At 55.6% G+C, this 18,424-nt stretch overlaps 2 protein-coding genes across 2 annotated transcripts; both read left to right on the forward strand.

Moving 5' to 3' along the window:
• The first annotated feature begins 8,637 nt into the window (after window positions 1–8,637).
• On the forward strand, window positions 8,638–9,896 carry LOC114896937 (glutathione S-transferase theta-1-like). Its single transcript, XM_029225549.1, has 4 exons — window positions 8,638–8,749; window positions 8,833–8,920; window positions 9,430–9,611; window positions 9,694–9,896. The coding sequence occupies exons 1-3, from the start codon at window positions 8,638–8,640 to the stop codon at window positions 9,563–9,565; spliced, it is 336 nt and encodes a 111-aa protein (XP_029081382.1). The 3' UTR covers window positions 9,566–9,611; window positions 9,694–9,896.
• A 285-nt stretch (window positions 9,897–10,181) lies between these two features.
• On the forward strand, window positions 10,182–18,371 carry LOC114896924 (glutathione S-transferase theta-4). The gene is made up of 5 exons (XM_029225523.1): window positions 10,182–10,809; window positions 11,884–11,971; window positions 15,956–16,106; window positions 16,766–16,942; window positions 18,055–18,371. The coding sequence occupies exons 1-5, from the start codon at window positions 10,698–10,700 to the stop codon at window positions 18,250–18,252; spliced, it is 726 nt and encodes a 241-aa protein (XP_029081356.1). The 5' UTR covers window positions 10,182–10,697; the 3' UTR covers window positions 18,253–18,371.
• The last annotated feature ends 53 nt before the right edge of the window (window positions 18,372–18,424 follow it).

Here is an 18,424-nt window from a genome sequence, read left to right on the forward strand (position 1 = left end):
ACGTCAGGCCGGAGTATCCCAGATGCAGGACACACAGTGTCCTGAGAATCAACCGGGCAGAGCGGCTGCTCCCTGGTCCTTGGTTCAGGAACCTGCTCCAGGCAGGACGCACGGACACGGGGCAGAGCTCAGCCCTGGGTGCCCAGAGGGAAACCGAAAATTACGAGGTTTTGAACATTCTGGAAGAAAGAAGGTATCGTAAATGAGACCCTACAGCTGGGCTGTCCACAGCCATTTGTGAGAAGGCAGGAGTGGCACAGATGCGCTCAGAGAGGAGAAGGAACACAAAGTTGCTCCCTGCCCCGCCCAAAGCATCCACTGGGCTAAGCTAACCCTCCACCAGGTCCAACCCTCAGGGGGTGGGGTCGGGGGCTGACATCCTCTTTCCTGTCCACTCTCCTTCCATTCCTGCCTGGGTCTTGAGCCAGCAGAAAGAGGAGTCCACATGGGGCTGAGTACTGCCTGGATTCTGAGTACACCCAGCAGCCTGCAGGCTGCCCTAGGGGTTGATTTCCCTGTGGCAGGCAGGGCCTAGTAACTCTGAATCCTTTAAAAGTGGGGCACATGACAGGCTAGCGGAAATCCTGAGGTGTGGAGAAGGACCCCATTCCAGGAGCCATGTGGGTGGCTGGGCTGGCACAGATGCTTGGAGAGGAAGTTAACGACTGGGCTCTCAGGGAAGGCTTTGGACTTCAATCCTCGGACCTTAAGACTTTTAGTTTTTATTTCCTTGAACTTTAACCTAAAAGGGCAAAGGAATTTAATTTTTTGATTTGAATTTCACCCTAGGAAATTCACGAGAGAGGGCATTTCTGTGTTGACTTGGAGTATCTTTGTCATTTTATCTCTTTGCAGAACATCTGAGCCAAATTTGGACTTTGAGGCTGGCCCTGATTTAGGATGGAAAGGTTAGGGAGAGAATACTTGGTTTGGGATCTAGTGTGCCCGTGGAGTTAAATGACACCTGGTTCTGGCCCATCCCGAGGTGGCTGAGGTGGGGGAATTTTTTTTTTTTTTTATAAATTTATTTATTTTTGGCTGCATTGGGTCTTCGTTGCTGTGCGCAGGCTTTCTCTAGTTGTGGCGAGCGGGGGCCACTCTTCTGTGGTGCGCAGGCTTCTCATTGCCGTGGCTTCTCCCGTTGCAGAGCATGGGCTCTAGGGCACTTGGGCTTCAGTCGCTGTGGCTCGCAGGCTCCAGAGCGCAGGCTCAGCAGCTGTGGCTCATGGGCCCAGCTGCTCTGCGGCACGTGGAATCCTCCCGGACCAGGGCCCGAACCCGTGTACCCTGCATTGGCAGGCGGACTCTCAACCACTGTGGAGGTGGGGGAATCTTAACTGCCCACGGGCCCCAAAGGGGAATGGTTGGAATGGGGCCCGTACCTCTCCCCCTGGGAAACGGTTGAGGCGGCCTTGAGGGCCCTTTCCCTCCCACCCCTTCCCACCCACCACTCCGCTCAGCAAGCAGCAGCAATATCGCTGACCCATGTATTTGGGAAAAGAAAGTGGGCAGGTTTGATTCGGCTCCTTTGGGGTCTCTCTCGGGATCTGGCCCAGCCTGCCCTGTGGGTGCCCAGCGGCGCCCTCGCTCTCTTTGGGGGTGAAGGGGAGCAAGCTGCCCAGCGTGGGACAGCCTCTCTCCATCGCCTCAGGCCCCTAGCAGGCTGCTGACCTATCCTCCCAGCCCCACGCCCCGTCCCCACCTCCTCCCTGGCCTCCTCCTCCTCCTCCTCGTCCATGCGGCCTCGCTGCCCTGACCGCTGCCAGCCCGTCCCCAGAACCCAACACCCATGTTCTTGCCTAGAAATGAACTCCAAACTATCACTTCAGGTAAGCTTTTTTGTTTCTTAAAGGGCTCACTCTGCACACATTGGCAGAGGCAGACTGTGTTCAGATCATGGAGGCACCAGGTACCAGGTGGAGGAAGAACAACCAGGGGGCAAGCAATCAGGCCGCTGTACCCCATTCCCGCCAGTGCCTGCCAGCGCCGAGCTGCAGCCCCCTGCTGAGTTGGACCCCTTGCTCCTCACTGCCTGGCCCGGGCCCCATGGCTGCCCTATCACCGCCTGTGCTGGCTGTCCTCCCCGGTCCCTGGCCTCTGCTGCTCGTCTTCCCTGCAGTCCCTGGAGAGGCAGCCGGGGCTGCACCAGAACAGCACCCCCTCAGTTTTCCAGGCTTTTCCAGCGGCCTGGGGCACTCACTTACTGAGCTTGGAGTTTCCGACCTCAGGCCAGTGCTCTCAGGGGAACGGCCTGCTGCTCGGCCTAAGGCAGGGTCGGCTTTGAGTAAAGGCCAGGGCGGCTTCCCCTAACAGGCAAGGCCCAGGCCTGTGTCCAGGGCCTCCAGGTCTCCTGTCCCCCTTCAGCTCCCATGTGAGTGGCCTTTCCCAATTTCCCAAGCAATTTCCCCAGACATTACCTCGTGGTATCCTCACAACAACCCTGTGAGGTAGGTGTTAGTGGCCTTACTTTAAAGGGGAAACTGAGGCCCAGAGAGGTAAAGTAGGAGATTTCCCCCACGGTCACACAGCAAGTTAGCCGCAGGACCGGTGCCCGTCCTCACCCCACTGCCCGTCCTCACCCCCCTGCCCTCGCTCCCAAGCCGAGGCGTTCTTGCTTTTCTTCCAATTCTTCTTCTTCTACACTTTTCCTCTCCCGTCTCCCCTCCCGTCCTATCAGAGGACACGCAGGTTAAGAGGAGCTGGCCTGGGGCTCTGCCAGACCTGTCTGGGACCTGAACGGGAATCAGCTTTGCCGGCTCCCACCACCCCTCGGCCGCTCAGGAAGTGGCCTGTGGCTCAAGGATCAGCTTGACCAGCTGTGTGTGTGCAGGAGAGGGCGGGGTGGGCCCAGCAGGGAGAACTCTGCTCAGGGCCAAGGACCCTCTTCCCATCCAGAGGAGGGCTTTGGCGGGGCGGGGGTGGGGGGGACACAAATGCCAGGAACCTCCCTGCTGTGTGTACTGGAGGAGGAGAGCAGGGTGGGTAGGTGTGGGAGCCTGTGTGTCAACACAAAATGAGGCAAAATTAGAGAGTGAACCAGTGCCTGGCAATGGTCAAAGGTGTACACTCTCTTCCCTTGAACTCTCCGGTAGCACTAAACTTGAGCCTGGCACAGCTGTGATTACTCAGAGCAGAGGGGGATTTACAGCCAAAGTAAACAGAGCTGAAGCTTCAGGGCATGTGCTTATCCCTTCAGGGGCCCTAGCCATGCTTTCAGTTGTCAGGTGCTTTTGGAAAATTTGCAGAAAATACTTTTACAAGTTGGTTGAGGCCCATTGTGTTTTTCCACTGCAAATTTCCTCCGTCACACCTCTCCTGTGAGCATTTGGGCATTTGGGATGTGGCTAAGGGGAAGGTAAAATTGGGGGATCACTAATGTGTGGGTTGAGTGGGATATGTCCACGGGCTTTGAAGTCGCTCCTGTGTCTGCTATCTTGGTGCATAAACGGTGTGTCCCTGGGACACACTTACTGCTAAAGGAGAGGTGGGGGAATCACCTCTTCTGTGTAGGAAATATAAAATAATTGTCACAATGAAAGGTAATCAAAGAGTCTGCAGTCCAAAAATACAGGGGCGGGGTTGGGGGAGGGAGTATTTGAAAGGCGAAGGTGTGTCCAGCAGTTAAGAAGAATGTCAGGATATTCTTCTTGAGCTTGTGGTGCTTTTTTATTTTTTATTTATTTTTTGCGGTACGCGAGCCTCTCACCGTTGTGGCCTCTCCCGTTGCAGAGCACAGGCTCCGGACGCGCAGGCTCAGCGGCCATGGCTCACGGGCCCAGCTGCTCTGCGGCACGTGGGATCTTCCTGGACCGGGGCACGAACCCGTGTCCCCTGCATCGGCAGGCGGACTCTCAACCACTGCATCACCAGGGAAGCCCGGTACTTGTTTTTAAAATTCATAATTTCTCAATCTAAATAATCGCTTTATATATAAAAAAAGGTTGCTTATCATCTTGAGTGTGTTGACAATGACCCGGTTTTTCTGTTCAGCCTGCTTTTCCAACAGACTCTTTAGTCAAGACTCAACGCCCACCCCCCCCCCCCCCCCCCTGGTGCTTATGGGTCAGACTCTTATTGGCTGTTAACAGGGCCTCTGATGTTCTCCACAGCTCTGTTCTCACACCAGGCCATCCCTTTTGCTGCTCTTCAGGACTGAATACCCCACCTAATGCATGTGAACTGTAATGTGACCTGAGAGCTTCCTTATTCCAAGCTTACTGATTCCTGCAGGAATCATCACCCCCAAGTCACACAGGAGGAAACTAAGGCCAAGGCCAATGCTAAGGCTGAAGGAGGTGACAGTGTTGAAAATGACAGGATAACATGAGGGATGAGGCCAAGGCAATTGGTGAGGACAAGACAGCTGCAGTGCTTTGTCCCATGCCATTCCAGCTGGTGACAAAATAACTGTCTCTAACAGATTCCTGGCAAGGGCTCCTCCCAGACAGCAGCAGCCTTCCTCTGTAGCCAGAAATGCCTCCGTTTATATGGTTTCATTCACAGGCCACCTTAGCTCTACTTAAGCAGGAAAGCTGAAATGACTTGCCCAAGATCACTCAGCTAGTAAGTGACAAATCCAGGATTCAAATCCAGGTCTCTGGACCCAGAGCGTGGACAGGGAGAATGAGAGCAAACAGACTGGCAGCCCATCAAGCCAACCTGGCCCTGCTGGCAAGTGGTGGCAGCAGGCCCTGGCTGGGTAAGGTTGGCTCCAGTCCCTTCCTTCCCCAGTGGCTCCCCAAGCCACGTGGACTGGGCTTTCTGGTAACACGTCCTTGCATTACAGGGCCCCACACCCTTTAAAAGCACTTTCAGCGTCTCACTAGGTCTCTGTAACCACCTCCAGAGAGGGCAGAGCTGCAATTACTTTACAGATGACAAGGCAGCCTCAGAAAACTCTGGGGAGCTCAATAACCTCCCAACTGTGATGTTCCCTGGCGTTATCAGTGGTAACTTGTCCTACGGTGCAGGGGCCATTCACCTACGGCCACAGCAGTTTCTATTGGAGTAAGACCACCAAGGTCCTCACCTGGGACCCCAAGGTGCCCTGGCAAAGGATGAACAAAGCATGAACAAGATGGGGGGAGGTCCCGTGTGAAGTCTCCTATTGACAAGGGTTACTGTGAGGCTTCTTGCCCTGACCCCCTAGTCTTAGACTTGGTCCACCTCACCCAGAAGCCCTAAAATGGGTGGGACTGGGGTGTCATGACAGGGACTTCTCTTAAAACCAGTCTCTAGTTCTCACCAGGGTGGGCCTTCATGGTGCTCTCTCCTCCTCCCATTGGCATCCCTTCCTTGCGCTGCTACTGTCCATCTGTCCCTTCCTCTTTCCCCTCCTTAACCCAAAGGTAAGTCTCCCACAGGTAGAGGGAAGACTCAGAGTGGCTGAGAGCTCTAAGCGCCAGAAAGAGCTGTGGTCAGACTTCCACCTACACGTGAAAGCAACCTCTGAGGACCCTTCCTGCTTCAGAACTGGGCTCTTGACTCAGGTCTCCTCCCTGCCTGCTCCCCTTTCCCTGACCGTTCTTCCCCTCCCCTATCCTGTGCGTAAAAAATATTGACCTTCCAAAAATGAGTAGGGGTCTATTATGCTTTGCTCAGCGATGGGGCGTCTAGTGCTAGGGGAATGACGCCATGGACTCAGCTTTGCTGGGAGGTCTGCCCAGCTCTGTTTCTTCCACCTCCCCTTTTCCCTCCACTTTTTGAGTCCACCCTCTTCTATTCGCGCCTTCCTGTCTCCCCCTCTGGGACCCGGCACAGTTCCTTCCACTCGACATGGCCGGAGACTGCACTCTCTCCCCTCGCCCGGCGGGGTCTCAGCTCCGAGGCCCCAAACCCTTCCCTTCCGCTCCACAGACCCCGGCGCTTTCTAGGCCCCCCTCCCGGGTGGTTTTCCCGCCCCTTCCCTTCAGCCTAGGCCGCCGCCCGGCAATAACTGAACCACCCACCGCTCTCGGGGTCCCTGGGCAAGACGGGCGCGCGTGTCACCAGACCGTAACGGTCCAGCACGCGCCGACCGTTGCCATGGCAACGCCCCCCTCCCGGCAAGCTCCGTGCGCGGGGCCTGGCAGGGCAGGGGCGAGGGCGGCGAGGTGGTGGGCCCGCCCACAGTACGCTCCACGGTCCTGGCGATGCTCTGAGAGACTGTGCTCTGAGGGGCGGGGCGGGGCTGGCAGCTCCCAGCGTGCTCCGCGCGGCGGGGCGGGGCCGAGAGGGGGGCCCTGGAGCCGGGTGGCCCGAGCGTCTGTGTGCTGGTGGTGTCTGCCGGAGGGGCAAAGTGAGGGCTGATGAAATGCTGTTCCAAGGGCCGGCATGAGGCACGCGTCCAAGAGAAGGGCCGTCTGGCGTAATTTTTGTTTTTGCAATGACCTTTTTATTAGTATGGAGGTTTTAATTTATTATTATAGAGAATAATATACAAGTACTCGTGTATCCCCCACGTGGGTCGGGCTTAAGTGAAGCCCTCGGGTGCTTCCACCTCAACCTCCACGCTTGGGAATTTGGTGTTTGCCGTTAGGTATGTGTTTATAATTGAAGGAAGTCAGAACAGTCACCCCCAAATATGCTACTCTGGCATATTGACTATTTTGAGTCAGACGCTGGAAAAACAGCAAATGCAAGAAAAACACTGATTTTCTTTCTTTTCTTTAAAGAAAAAAAGTTCTTATCTTTTGCCCAGTTTTCTACTGCGTTGCGCTTTTTTCCTTACCGATAGAGTCTCAGACTGGTTTCACTGGGGATTTACATTTTTAGGCGTAAACCTGGGGAATTTTCTTGCATTTCCTCTCCGGTGGCCTTTTCCTGTCATTTGTGAAGAACGCTTCTTATTCCGTGGCTGCATCCTAGCAGGGTCTGGAGAGGACGCGACGCACGGTCTTTAATCATCACAAAGCCTTCGCCCTGTGTTATAGTCAAGGGCTCTTTACAACCAACCGCGAGCCCAAACACAAACTTAGGGAATGGCCCATAAGCGTCCGATACAGCACAGGTGAAAGCACACCATGCTTTCAAGTTTCTCGGGGTTCCCTTACCCACATTTCTACTTTCTTTTTTTTGGCTGCGCCCTGGGCATGCGAGATCTTAGTTCGAGGACCAGGGATCGAACGTGTGCCCCCTGCAGTGGAAGCGGGGAGTCTTAACCACTGGATCGTCAGAGAAGTCCCCACGTTTCTATTTTCAACAGATTTATTTGCTTATAGGTGGGGTGGGGCAGGGAAGGGAGAGCAGTCTCCCAGGCCTCCTTACATGAGAAAGAAGGAAAGAGTTGAAGGGAAGGAGGAGAGAAAGAGAAAAAAAGGAGGAAGGGAGGGAGGAAGGAAGGAAGGAAAAAGAGAGGAAATCCAGAAAGAAAGAAAGAAAGAGGAAATCCAGAAAGAAAGAAAAAGAAAGAGGGAGGAAGGAGAAACAGAAGGAAGGAAGGAAAGAAGAAAGGTAGAAAGAGGAAATCCGGAAAGAAAGAAAAGAAAGGAAATCAAGAAAGAAAGAAAAGAGGAAGGGAGGAAGGAAGGAAGGAAAGAAGAAATAAAGAGGAAATCCAGAAAAAAAGAAAAGAAAAGAAGGGAGGAAGGGAGGGAGGGGCTTCCCTGGTGGCGCAGTAGTTAAGAATCCTCCTGCCAATGCAGGGGACATGGGTTCGATCCCTGGTCCAGGAAAATCCCACATGTGGCAGAGCAGCTAAGCCCGTGCGCCTACAACTACTGAAGCCCGTGTGCCTAGAGCCCACGCTCTGCAACAAGAGAAGCCACCACAATGAGAAGCTCACGCACAGCAAAGAAGAGTAGCTCCCACTCGCTGCAACTAGAGAAAGCCTACCCGCAGCAACGAAGAACCAACGCAGCCAAAAATTAAAAAAAGTAAATAAATTTATAAAAAGACAGAAAGAAAGAAAGGAAACCTCTGGTCCTGTGCTGTGTGCACCAGGATGAGAGTCTCGATGGAGGCAGGGCTGAGTCTGGAGGCTGGTGAGGCTGCCAGGCCATTGGGGTCTTGGTTGTGGGGTAAGAGGTGCAGGAGGTGGAGGGACAGCACTTGGTGATGGAGGGTCTGGCCTGAGCCCGAGGGGCGGGGGTTCGGGGGGCACGCGAGGAGGGCAGAGGGAGGTCCCAGTAGGAAGTTGGGATAGTTACTCAGAGGGGTGGGGTGGGCATGGGAGTGTCTGTGTGTGTGCTTCTGTGTGTGTGTGTGTGTGTGTGTGTGTGTGTGTGCATGACTCTGTGAGTGTGTGGGGTTGTGTGTGTGGGGTGTGCGTGGCACAGGCATGGTGGGAGGGAAGACAGAAATCCTTAAGAACCTGACATGTGTGTCGCAGCGGACTTGAAGAACAGTGAAAGCTGTCTAGACTGAAGGGAAGTGGGGGTGGGGGTGGGGGTGGGGAGGTGGCCCCCCCAGCTGAAGAGAGCAGGGGTGGGAGTGTCCACCGGCTTGCACCGCCCCATGAAGGCGGAGGAGGACCAGGCTGGGGACCCTGCTTTTGCAAAACCAGTGACCGGCCCCTCACAGGGGCAGAGGCCACAAGGTGTGATGGCTTGGTTGGGCGCCCAGCCAGTTGTGGAGGGAGTAGGCTTCAGGGAGGGGCATGGATCAGACCATGGACCCCGTTTTGGAGGCCTGAGTAGAGGGCCAACGGGAAGCACAGGGATGATGCTTGAGCTCTTTCTGGACCTGTACTCACCCCCCTGCCGTGCCATCTACATTTTCACCAGGAAGAACAGCATCCCCTTTGAGATGCACCCTGTGGAGCTGGCACAGGGTGAGCAGAGCTAGGTGGGCTCCACGGAGGGGCGCCTAGGGGCCAGACCCTGCGCTGAGCCTCCTCTGCTCTCTGCCCCCCAGGGGAGCACCTGAAACCCGAATTCCTGAAGGTGAACCCCCTGGAGAAGGTGCCTGCCCTCAGGGATGGGAACTTTCTGGTGGCCGAGAGGTAAGGTGCCCTGGGTCTGGGGCTCATTGCTGGGGGGAGGCAGAAGGAGGCAGACAGAAAGCTGGTAGCCCCTGGCTTGAAGATCTTTCCAGACTGCTGGGCCCCTTCCTCCTTTCAGCAAATCCAGCTCAGAGGGCTGGGAGCTGGACCAGGGGGCTGCTTTGGGGCTAAAGCTGGGAGCTTCAGAGTGGAAGGGGGTGTAGGCCACCGGGGAAGACCCAGGCTTGAGGGGAGCCCGCCCCAGATGTCTGAACATGTCCTTTCAGAGCCACAGGAGCTGGGCAGCCCTGGGGCTGCACTGGGCTCTGAATGCCCGTCCCCTGTCCTCACTTTTTGCCCATCACTAATCTATCACAGCTGTCTTTCCCCTGAGCCTGAATGAAACCTCAGAATCATTCTGAACGCAGAGCCCCAGAGGGCATCGCTGATAAATGGCTGCTGAGGGAGGGTGAAGAGGAGGTTGAGGAGGCTTGGAGGGCCCCAAGATAAGCTGTCGCCTCTCTTCCCAGCCCAGTCTCTCCTGCCCCACGTCTCCGGGCAGCCTGTGGATGCTGTGCAGCTGCAGCAGCCATTGGGGAAGCTGACGCCCGCTTTGCAGCACCTGGATCAGGAGGTCCTGGCGGCCAGGCCCTTCCTGGTCACTGAGCAGGTCTCCCGGGCGGATCTGATGGCATTCACAGAGCTGATGCAGGTGAGGTTCTCCTGCCCACTTGTCCTCTGGGGCTGCTCTGGGCGCAGGCTGAGCCCAGGCCCCAGCTGCCCTGTCTCCCCAGCCCACTGCCGTCGGCTGCGACCTCTTCCAAGACTGGCCCTGGCTTGCTGTGTGGCGAGCCTATGTGGAGGCCACCCTGGGCCTTGAGCTCGTCCAGGAGGCCCACAGGTGAGTGCTTCAGCCTCAGGACCCCCCAAGAGGCCCAGTGGGACCCCCAGCTGGCCCAGAAGCTTGTGCAGAGGGTGAAGGAGCGGCTCCGCTGAAGGTCTGCCGCGCCCCTGCGCTCTGCCATCTGCAGTAAACACTCTGTGTGCCCGCAACTCGTGTCCAGCCTCTTTCTGTCCCGGGAAGTGGGCTCTCCCCATTTCCAAATGGTCAGGGGATCTCCTGAAGTCACGTAGCTCAGAGTGAGCAGCACTCAGGCCCCCACAGTGACCTTCCTCTGCCGCCAGGTGCTGAGTCCAGGTGCTTGGCCTGGCCACAGCCGGTCCCAACCCAGGCTGGAGGTTTCTGGGCTCCTCTGCGTGGCCCCTTGAGTCCCCTGTGGCGTCACCCCAATGCCCTGACGGCCCCCTGGGCTCCTGTTTCTTTCTCCCCACCTGTTTCTAGCCACAGTTCAGGCTAGATTGACCTGTGGATATCCCCGCTCCCTGCTTCTGGAACCCTCCTGGGTTAGTTCTCATCCCATCCTCACTCTGGACCCTGCAACGCCCCTTCGATTACGTTCTGCCATGAAGGACTGGCCCTGGGAGCGCCCACGTGGAAGCCCTTCTCAGACCGGGGCCAGGAGTACAAACGGACACCCCCAGGGAGGGGAAGGGCAAGGTCACAGCCACCCCTGACCCCTTGGCCCCAAGCCACAGGCCTCTCCCCAGCCTGTTCCTGGGTTTCCTCAGAATCTTTGCTGCTGTGAGAATTCCAGGCTTCTCGGCCTCATGAAAACACCAAGTGAACAAGAGGTTCCAGAACGCGGGGGCCTGGGCCTGGGCTGGTGGGCACAGGGCCAGGGCGCAGGCTGCATTTTGGCTGAGGCTGGGTGTCTGCCGGCCGCAGTGGGGGCCCAGCATGGGCCTGGAGCTCTACCTGGACCTGCTGTCTGCGTCGTGCCGCGCTGTCTACATCTTTGCCCGGAAGAACGGCATCCCTTTCGACTTCCAGTTTGTGGATCTGCTGAAAGGTCGGCATCCGCAGCTGCCTGGGTGGGAAGGCAGGACACAAGGTTGGGGTATTTCTGAGAAGCGGAGACAGAGACAGAGGAGACCCCCACAAAGTCCACAGGGGAAGAAAAGCTTCCCAAGGGAATTGGTGGTGGTGCTCCTGCCCCGCCTGCCTTTGCGGGTCCCCACGGACTCTGCCCCACTGTAAACAGGCTCTTCCGGGGGGAAGTGGGAGGAAGAGGGGCGGAGGGACCCCCACCTAGCGCCCCACCTTCTCCTCGAGGGTGCCCAGCACCTCGTCAGCTGCAGCACCTGCCAATTAGTTTGGCAGAGGTCGCAGAGGCGCACGGTTATTCCTCATTTACTTCAATCCACACCCGTTCCCCTGCTCCAAGTGTTCAGACCTGCTCAGGGTGACCCCCAAGCCTGGGTGAGGTCCGTGGCCGCACTCTCCCTCACCACTCCAAGCAGCTCTAAAACCTCAGCTTGCAGAGGCTGGAGCCTCCAGAACACAGAGGAGGAGACCCGGGAGCCCTGGACATTATCGGGGTGGAAGTAGAGCCCCCTGAAGTGTTTTCAGTGGAGGCAGCTGACCAAGGAGGAGTTAAAACTCCCCCCCGACCCCCCCCCCACACACATAGGGTTCTCTGTTCGGATCACTTGGATTGAGTGCCTATGGGAGGCTCCCTTTTGGATTCCATCTGTGTGCTGGGCCTGGGGCTCCTGTGCTGGCACCTGCCCTGCTCCCCTTAGAGGGGCAGGGGGTCTAGGGGTGGGATCCAGGCCCCTAGGGCTTCTGTTGATTCACAGGCTGTGGCTTTAGGCCCAGAGTTGGGGGTGAGGGCTGGAGGCCTCCAGCTTCTGTGAGCCATAAAGGTTGTCCTGGTCACGGAGCCTGGGATGGGGGCAGGCGTCCTGACCTGGTCCCTGTTGGGCCGCTGATTTGCCCCTTTACCTGGGGTGAGCCATGGTTTTCCTCTGGGACTCAGTTTCCCTTCTTGCGAAAATGGAGAGAAAGGCATTTCTGCCTCTGGGAGGCCTGGGTCTCTCTTCCCTGGGGTCCCAGCAGCCTCAGACCTTCCTGCACCTCTCAGGTCACCACCACAGCAAGGAGTACATCAAGATCAACCCCCTGAGGAAGCTGCCCAGTCTCAAAGATGGAAAATTTGTCTTATCTGAAAGGTAACGGTCTTCCCTGGCTCTCCCACCGTGTGTCTGCTCTTCCTGGGAGAGTCAGTGGCAGCCCTTCTGCTGCTGCCTATTGATTTTTTTTTTATTACTCTGGAAAAGTTCACACATACACTTAAGTAGAGTAAATAGTAAATAAGAAGGAGTATAACGGACCCACGTACCCACCCCGTAGTTCCAACAGTGGTCCACCCAGGGGCCCATTTTGCATCATCTATACTCCACTCTGTTCCCCTGCCTCCTGGCCACTCCATTCCTTCACATGTAAATGTTTAGGAATGACCTTCTAAGAGATAAAGTGTCTTTAAAAAAAAAAGCATCACCACAATACCATGATGACACCTAATAAAATTAACAATAATTCCTGTATTTCATCATATATCCTGTTCATATTTGACAGTCTCTGAATATCTCAGACATATTTTCTTTGCAGTTCGTGCCTTGGAATCAGGGTCCAAATAAGCTGCAAAGAGTGCAACTGATTGATCCACCTCTTCAGTCTCTTTTCATCTCCAGCCCCCTCCACGCCCCACCTTGGACCTTGGACCTTTGCATTTTTGCCATGGTTGAAGAAACCACCTCCTTTGTCCTGTGGAATTTCCAATGGTCTAAATTTTGCTGACTGCATCCTCATGGTGCCGTGTAACATGGCTTTCTGTCCCTTCATTTCCTGTAAATTGGTAGTTGGATCTCAAGGTTTGGTAAGATTCAGGGTTCATTGTTTCTCAGCCTGCTTCACAGGTGGTCTCATAACTTAAAGTATATCTCCCAAGTGGACCATGGAAGTCTGGGTGGCCCAGGGCTAGGTACATTTCTAGGACTGCTGTAAGAGGGTACCACCGACTGGCTGGCTTAGAACAACAGAAATGTATTGTCTCATGGCTCTGGGGTAGAAGTCCAAAATCAAGGTGTTGGTAGGGCCATGCTCGCCATGAAGGGGCCAGGAAGGATTTGTCCCAGGTCTCTCCTAGGTTCTGGTAGCCTAGGGTGTTCCTTGTCTGGAAGATAGCCATCTTCTCCCTGTGTCTATTCACATCGCTTTCCCTCTGTGCATGTCTCTGTGTCCAAATATCCCCTTTTTATAAGGACACCAGTCTTTTTTTAAAATTTTTTTAGCTGCATTGGATCTTTGTTGCTGCATGTGGGCTTTCTCTAGTTGCGCTGAGTGGGGGCTACTCTTTGTTGCGGTGCATGGGCTTCTCATTGCGGTGGCTTCTCTTGTGGAGCATGGGCTCTAGGTGCACAGGCTTCAGTAGTTGCAGCACATGGGCTCAGTAGTTGTGGCTCGCAGTTTCTAGAGCACAGACTTAGTAGTTGTAGCGCACGGGTTCAGTTGCTCCGAGGCATGTGGGATCTTCCCGCACCAGGGATCGAACCCATGTCCCCGGCATTGGCAGGCGGATTCTTAACCACTGCGCCACCAGGGGAGTCCCGACACCAGTCATTTTGGATTAGCATCTACTCCAATGACCTCATTTTAACTTGATGACCTCTGTAAAGACCTTCTTTCCAAATAAGGTCACATTTTAAGGTACTGGGTATTAAGACTTCAACATGTCTTTTTTGGGAGACACAATTCAACTCATAACCGTCTGCTCCCTGGCCCCCCCCCAAATTCATGTCCTGCTCATGTGTGAAATACATTCACCTCATCCCAGCATCTCCAAAAGTCATAATCATCCCAGCATCACCTTTAAGTCCAAAATGCCATCCTCTAAATCATCCAAGTCAGGTATGGGTGCGATTCAGGGTTTGATTCATGCTGGGGCAAAATTCCCTTCCATCTATGAACCTGTGAAACCAGACAACAAGTTATCCTGTTTCCAAAATACGGTGGGGGGACAGGCATAGGCTAGACATTACCATTCCAAAACAGAGGATAGGAAGGAATAAAAGGCTCGTGCATCCCCGGCAAGTCTGAAACCTGGCAGCACAAATTGCATTCGATTTTAGGGCTTGAGCATTGTTAAAAATCAAAATTCAACTGCGTAAAATTAAAGATTCAACAATTCATGAACGGAGCAGCATCCCACCTGGAAAGGAGCTCTGATGAGCTGTACAAAATGAAAGGCTTGTTATAGGCAGAAGGAGGCAGGGAAAGGAAGTTTCTAGCAAAGAGTGGATTGTTTTAGTCAAGATCACCTTTCTTTGGGGGAAGCCAGGGGTCTATCAGGCAGATGACCTCACTAGTGCTGGCCAGGTAATTCCAGATTAACTGGTTCAAGGTCACATTCCTGGGAGAGGCTGAAACTGCAGTTAGGTTAAGGTACTGAGTCTCGGTTTGCTGATGTGGGGCTTAGCACAAGTGACCCCGTTTTGGGCCTTTCATTTCTCTCTTAACAAAATGATCCTCTTTAGCTCCATACTCTGTCCTCTGAGCCTATCAGGGTGTTGGCCCCACCTTTTAGAACCAGTACCCCAGGCCTGTGGTGGCAGGACAGCCCTACTGGCCCCTGAGCCTCCTGCTGGGTTATTCTTTCCTCTTCTTGAAGGTTGAATAGTCCCATCTGCCCATTTCACAGAGGTGTCTGACAGCCTTCGTTCATTTCATCCCATCTGTCTCCTTCAGTACAAGCTGTCAGTGTTTCTGCTGAAATGGTCCCTTAGATTCACAAGTCACCTGCCTAATATCTTTACCAAGTGATTATCCAGCCACACCCTTGGTTTTCTCTCCAGAGCAGGGCCCCCACCTCTGCCCTTGGCCTTCTTATTATGCCACCTTCTCACCCTTCTGGTCCTTCCCTCCCACCTCCCAGTCCTGGGCCTTAGAACAGCTGTGAATCCACTACCATCCCCCTTAGACCTTCTCCAAAGACCCACCCTTCCCCCATCCCTCCAGCCTCCTGGCCCCTCTGCCCACAGGTGTCTATTAGGGCACTGAGTGAGGGGCTAAGGACACCAGCCACGCAAGGCAGAAACTCCGCTCAACTAGTTTGAGTTTATTGGGGGATGTGACAAGCCAGGGGAATCTAGGCCTGGCTATGGTGGTGCTGATGCTTTCCCCCACCAGCCCACCTGCCAGCTTCTCTCAGCATTTTCTCCTATTCCCACCACCAGCAACAGCTCTGTAGCCTCATCTTTGAAGCACCTGGTCCTCGCAAAACGAGCAACCCCTCCTTTGTGGGTGACCTGAAGTTCTCAGGAAGGACAGGGATGGGCCCAGTCGAGTCACCTGCTTACTTGTGGGCCTCTCACTGGCCAGGGCACTGGGACCCATGACTGCCAGTTACCTGGGCCAGGATCACTGCTGGTGGAGCGGGTCCCTGCGGGAAAAGTGGGGGAAAGGGTGCTGGCCAGACAAAAGGCCAGATGCCCATTCCAGGGTCATCCCAGGGACTGTGATGTGGGCTGGGCGCCTGTCCGCCGGGAGGTGAGGCTCCTCCAGTCACAGTAAGCTCTGGTTCACCCTGGGGGCAGGGGCTGTCAGAGAACGTGCTGGTGTGTGTGGTCCCTGCTTGGTATCCGAGCTCCCAGTGTGGGAGCTGGGAGGGCTGAAGGCAGGGAATAAGCGTTGAGGACCGTAACCTCCAGGTGCAGGATCAAGCGACACGGAAGGTGTGGCGGTGGGGGCGGTGGGCAGTGGGCATGGACAGAGCAGTGCAGGCCATCTCTGGCTGTCCCTAACCTCTCCCCACCCAGCCCGCACCCTCTCCCCGTCACTCATGGGTTCTGCTTTCTCCAGATTTCCCGTGCCCCCCTTACCCTGTGTTTCCCTACGTGTTGTGCCCTGTCTGGACTGCCCTTCCTGATGCCATCCACCAACTCCCACCTGCCCCACAGGGCCCCTCCCTGCCCTCGCTGATGGGGGCGGACTGACTGCCTTTCCCGGGGCCCTCGGGGCTCATCCTCCTCCAGGTGGGATGTCAGTGCCTAGAGCCCACCTGTGGCTGAAGGGCCCACATTGGGCCCAGCCCCACTGGATGGTTCGTGTAGAGGGTTGGGGAGGCCAGAGGAGCGCCCTGACTGTCCTCTCTGCAGTGTGGCCATCCTTTTCTACCTGTGCCGCAAGTACAGTGCGCCCTCGCACTGGTACCCGCCAGACCTGCACACGCGCGCCCGCGTGGACGAGTTCATGGCCTGGCAGCACACAGCCCTTCAGCTGCCCATGAACAAGATACTCTGGATCAAGGTGAGCAGGGCCACAGCGGGGGCTCAAGCAAGTCTCCCTCCCTCCCTGAACCTCATTTCCACAGCTCCCTTTCCTGCCTGCCTTACAGAGCTGTGGGGAGTGTGAACCACTGAGTAGGAAAGAGCCTTATAAAGACAAGGTGAGGGGTGCCCAGGAGGGGCCGGTATCACTGAAGCCGGGATAGGATTCAAGACATTTCATTCCAAACTAGAAAATATCACAGTTGGGAATTCCCTGGTGGTCCAGAGGTTAGGACTTGGAACAGGCACTGCTGTGGCCCAGGTTAAATCCCTGGTCAGGGAACTAAGATCCCGCAAGCCATGCAGCAAAACACTCCCCCCCGTAAAAAAAAACACCCCAGAGTCAAAGGGCCCATAAAGGCTACCAAATTTGAAGATGACAAATAACCAGTACATGTGTCCCTACTTCTTATCCTATGCCTGTGACAGATATCAGTAATCAGTCATAGGATTCTTTCCTGCTGGGACCTCAAATCCTGAGCAAGGGCCCCAGGCAACTTCTACCAACCAGAACTGCTAAAAGAGGTGACACCACTTTACATCCTTGGTACTGTCCACCACCTCTCTAGCAGAAAGGGGTACTGAGACCTGGAGGGTCAGATACGGCCTCCTCTCCCTCCCCTCCCCTCCCCTGGCCAGCTGCTGATCCCGATGATCACGGGTGAGGAAGTTCCAGCTGAGAAGACAGAGCAGGTGCTGGCAGAGGTGAAGAACAACTTGAAGCTCTTTGAGGAAAAGTTTCTGCAGGAGAAGATGTTCATCACCGGGGACAACATCTCCCTGGCCGACTTGGTAGCCCTGGTGGAGATGATGCAGGTGTGCGGTGGGGGGATGGGGGGATGGAGCCTGGACAGAGGAGGGACTCCTCTGTGACCATAACTTTCAGAAAGGCTGGTGAACGGGGAGATATGGGGACTGTGGGAGCCACACCTGGGTGTCTGGCCTTGACCCGGGGGCCACAGGAAACACAGGTTTTGAATCGGGGAGGATCGTGGTCATTCATGCTTCACCAAGAGCCCTCTGTGGGAGCAGGAGCTGGAGGGCCAGCGTGGGACAAGGAGAAGAACACAGTGTTTCTTGGTCAGTCGGCCAGGATCCTGGATGCCTCCTCCTCCCGCTGGACTCTCCGGAAATTGTCCAGAGGCTTCCAAAGTGTCCTTCCAGCCAAAGTGCCTCTTTTCCAGAGCTCCAGACAGATAGCTGTACAGAGCAGCTCCCTGGCTCTGGGTCTGAGGGGCATCCGCTGTGCATGGGGGGACACACGTGGGTGTGGGGCGGCATTTATGTGGTTTCTATGTGCAGGGGAGGGTGACCAGTTCTGACCTAGCTGGTGTGCAGGATGCTGTTGAGACCCTGGCCAGTATGCAAAGTGGCCCTGGTCCGTGTGCAGTGTGGACCAGCACCGGGAAAAAAACATTCCAATCTTTCTGTCCCAGGTGGTGCAGTCCCCTCAGTTTCACCCCCCACCCCTTAAATTTCATTCACAACCCCCCAAACATCTTGCATGCATGTTTCTTAGGCTGCCTGATGGCTTTCTCGTCCCCACCCCTGTGCTTGATCACAGAGGGAGGTTCAACAGGGGGGAAAAATAACTGAATTCCTCCCACCCTCATCTGGGGACAAGGGGTTTCCCTGGAAGAGGGCAGGACCCCTGGGAGGTTTCACGCTGGAGAAGTGGGAACCCCTGGGCCAGGGGTCCCTTAGAGAGGGATTCAGGAGCCTTGGAGCAAGACCAGCGACTGAGAGCCCCCAGGGATCTTCCATCCCCACCCACATGTGTTACATGGCCTGCGACCCCTGACCAGGCCTCAGGGGTTAGCCAGCTCACTGTCCACAGGGACAGATGGGGAGAGCCCTGCAGCTGTAGGAGGGACGCAGGTGGGGCTGGTCCACAGGCTGACCATGCCTTCCTCTCTGTCTCTCCACAGCCCATGGCGGGCAACCATAACGTCTTCCTCAACAGCTCCAAGCTGGCCGAGTGGCGCATGAGGGTGGAGCTGGCCATCGGCTCCGACCTCTTCTGGGAGGCCCACGACCGGCTGGTGAAGTTGGCGGAGTGGGACTGCTCCACGCTGGATCCGATGGTCAAGGAGAGGATCTGCGATTTGCTGCAAAAGTTCACGTAGAAGCAGCCCAGCCTGCGGGCCTGGCCAGCTCAGCCCCCGGCGCCTCCTACCTTAGGGGAGACGCTGAAAATCACTGTTTTTCAGTGAACTGGAACAACCGCCACGGTTGCTGAGCCTGGGACACACATCTGATGTGGTGGGTCTGGGGGGTGGTCATGAGTCCCCCCAGCTT

This window comes from Monodon monoceros, unplaced genomic scaffold (assembly GCF_005190385.1).
Source record: "Monodon monoceros isolate NGI ecotype Baffin Bay Population unplaced genomic scaffold, NGI_Narwhal_1 Super_Scaffold_1, whole genome shotgun sequence".
Lineage (NCBI taxonomy): Eukaryota > Metazoa > Chordata > Mammalia > Artiodactyla > Monodontidae > Monodon > Monodon monoceros.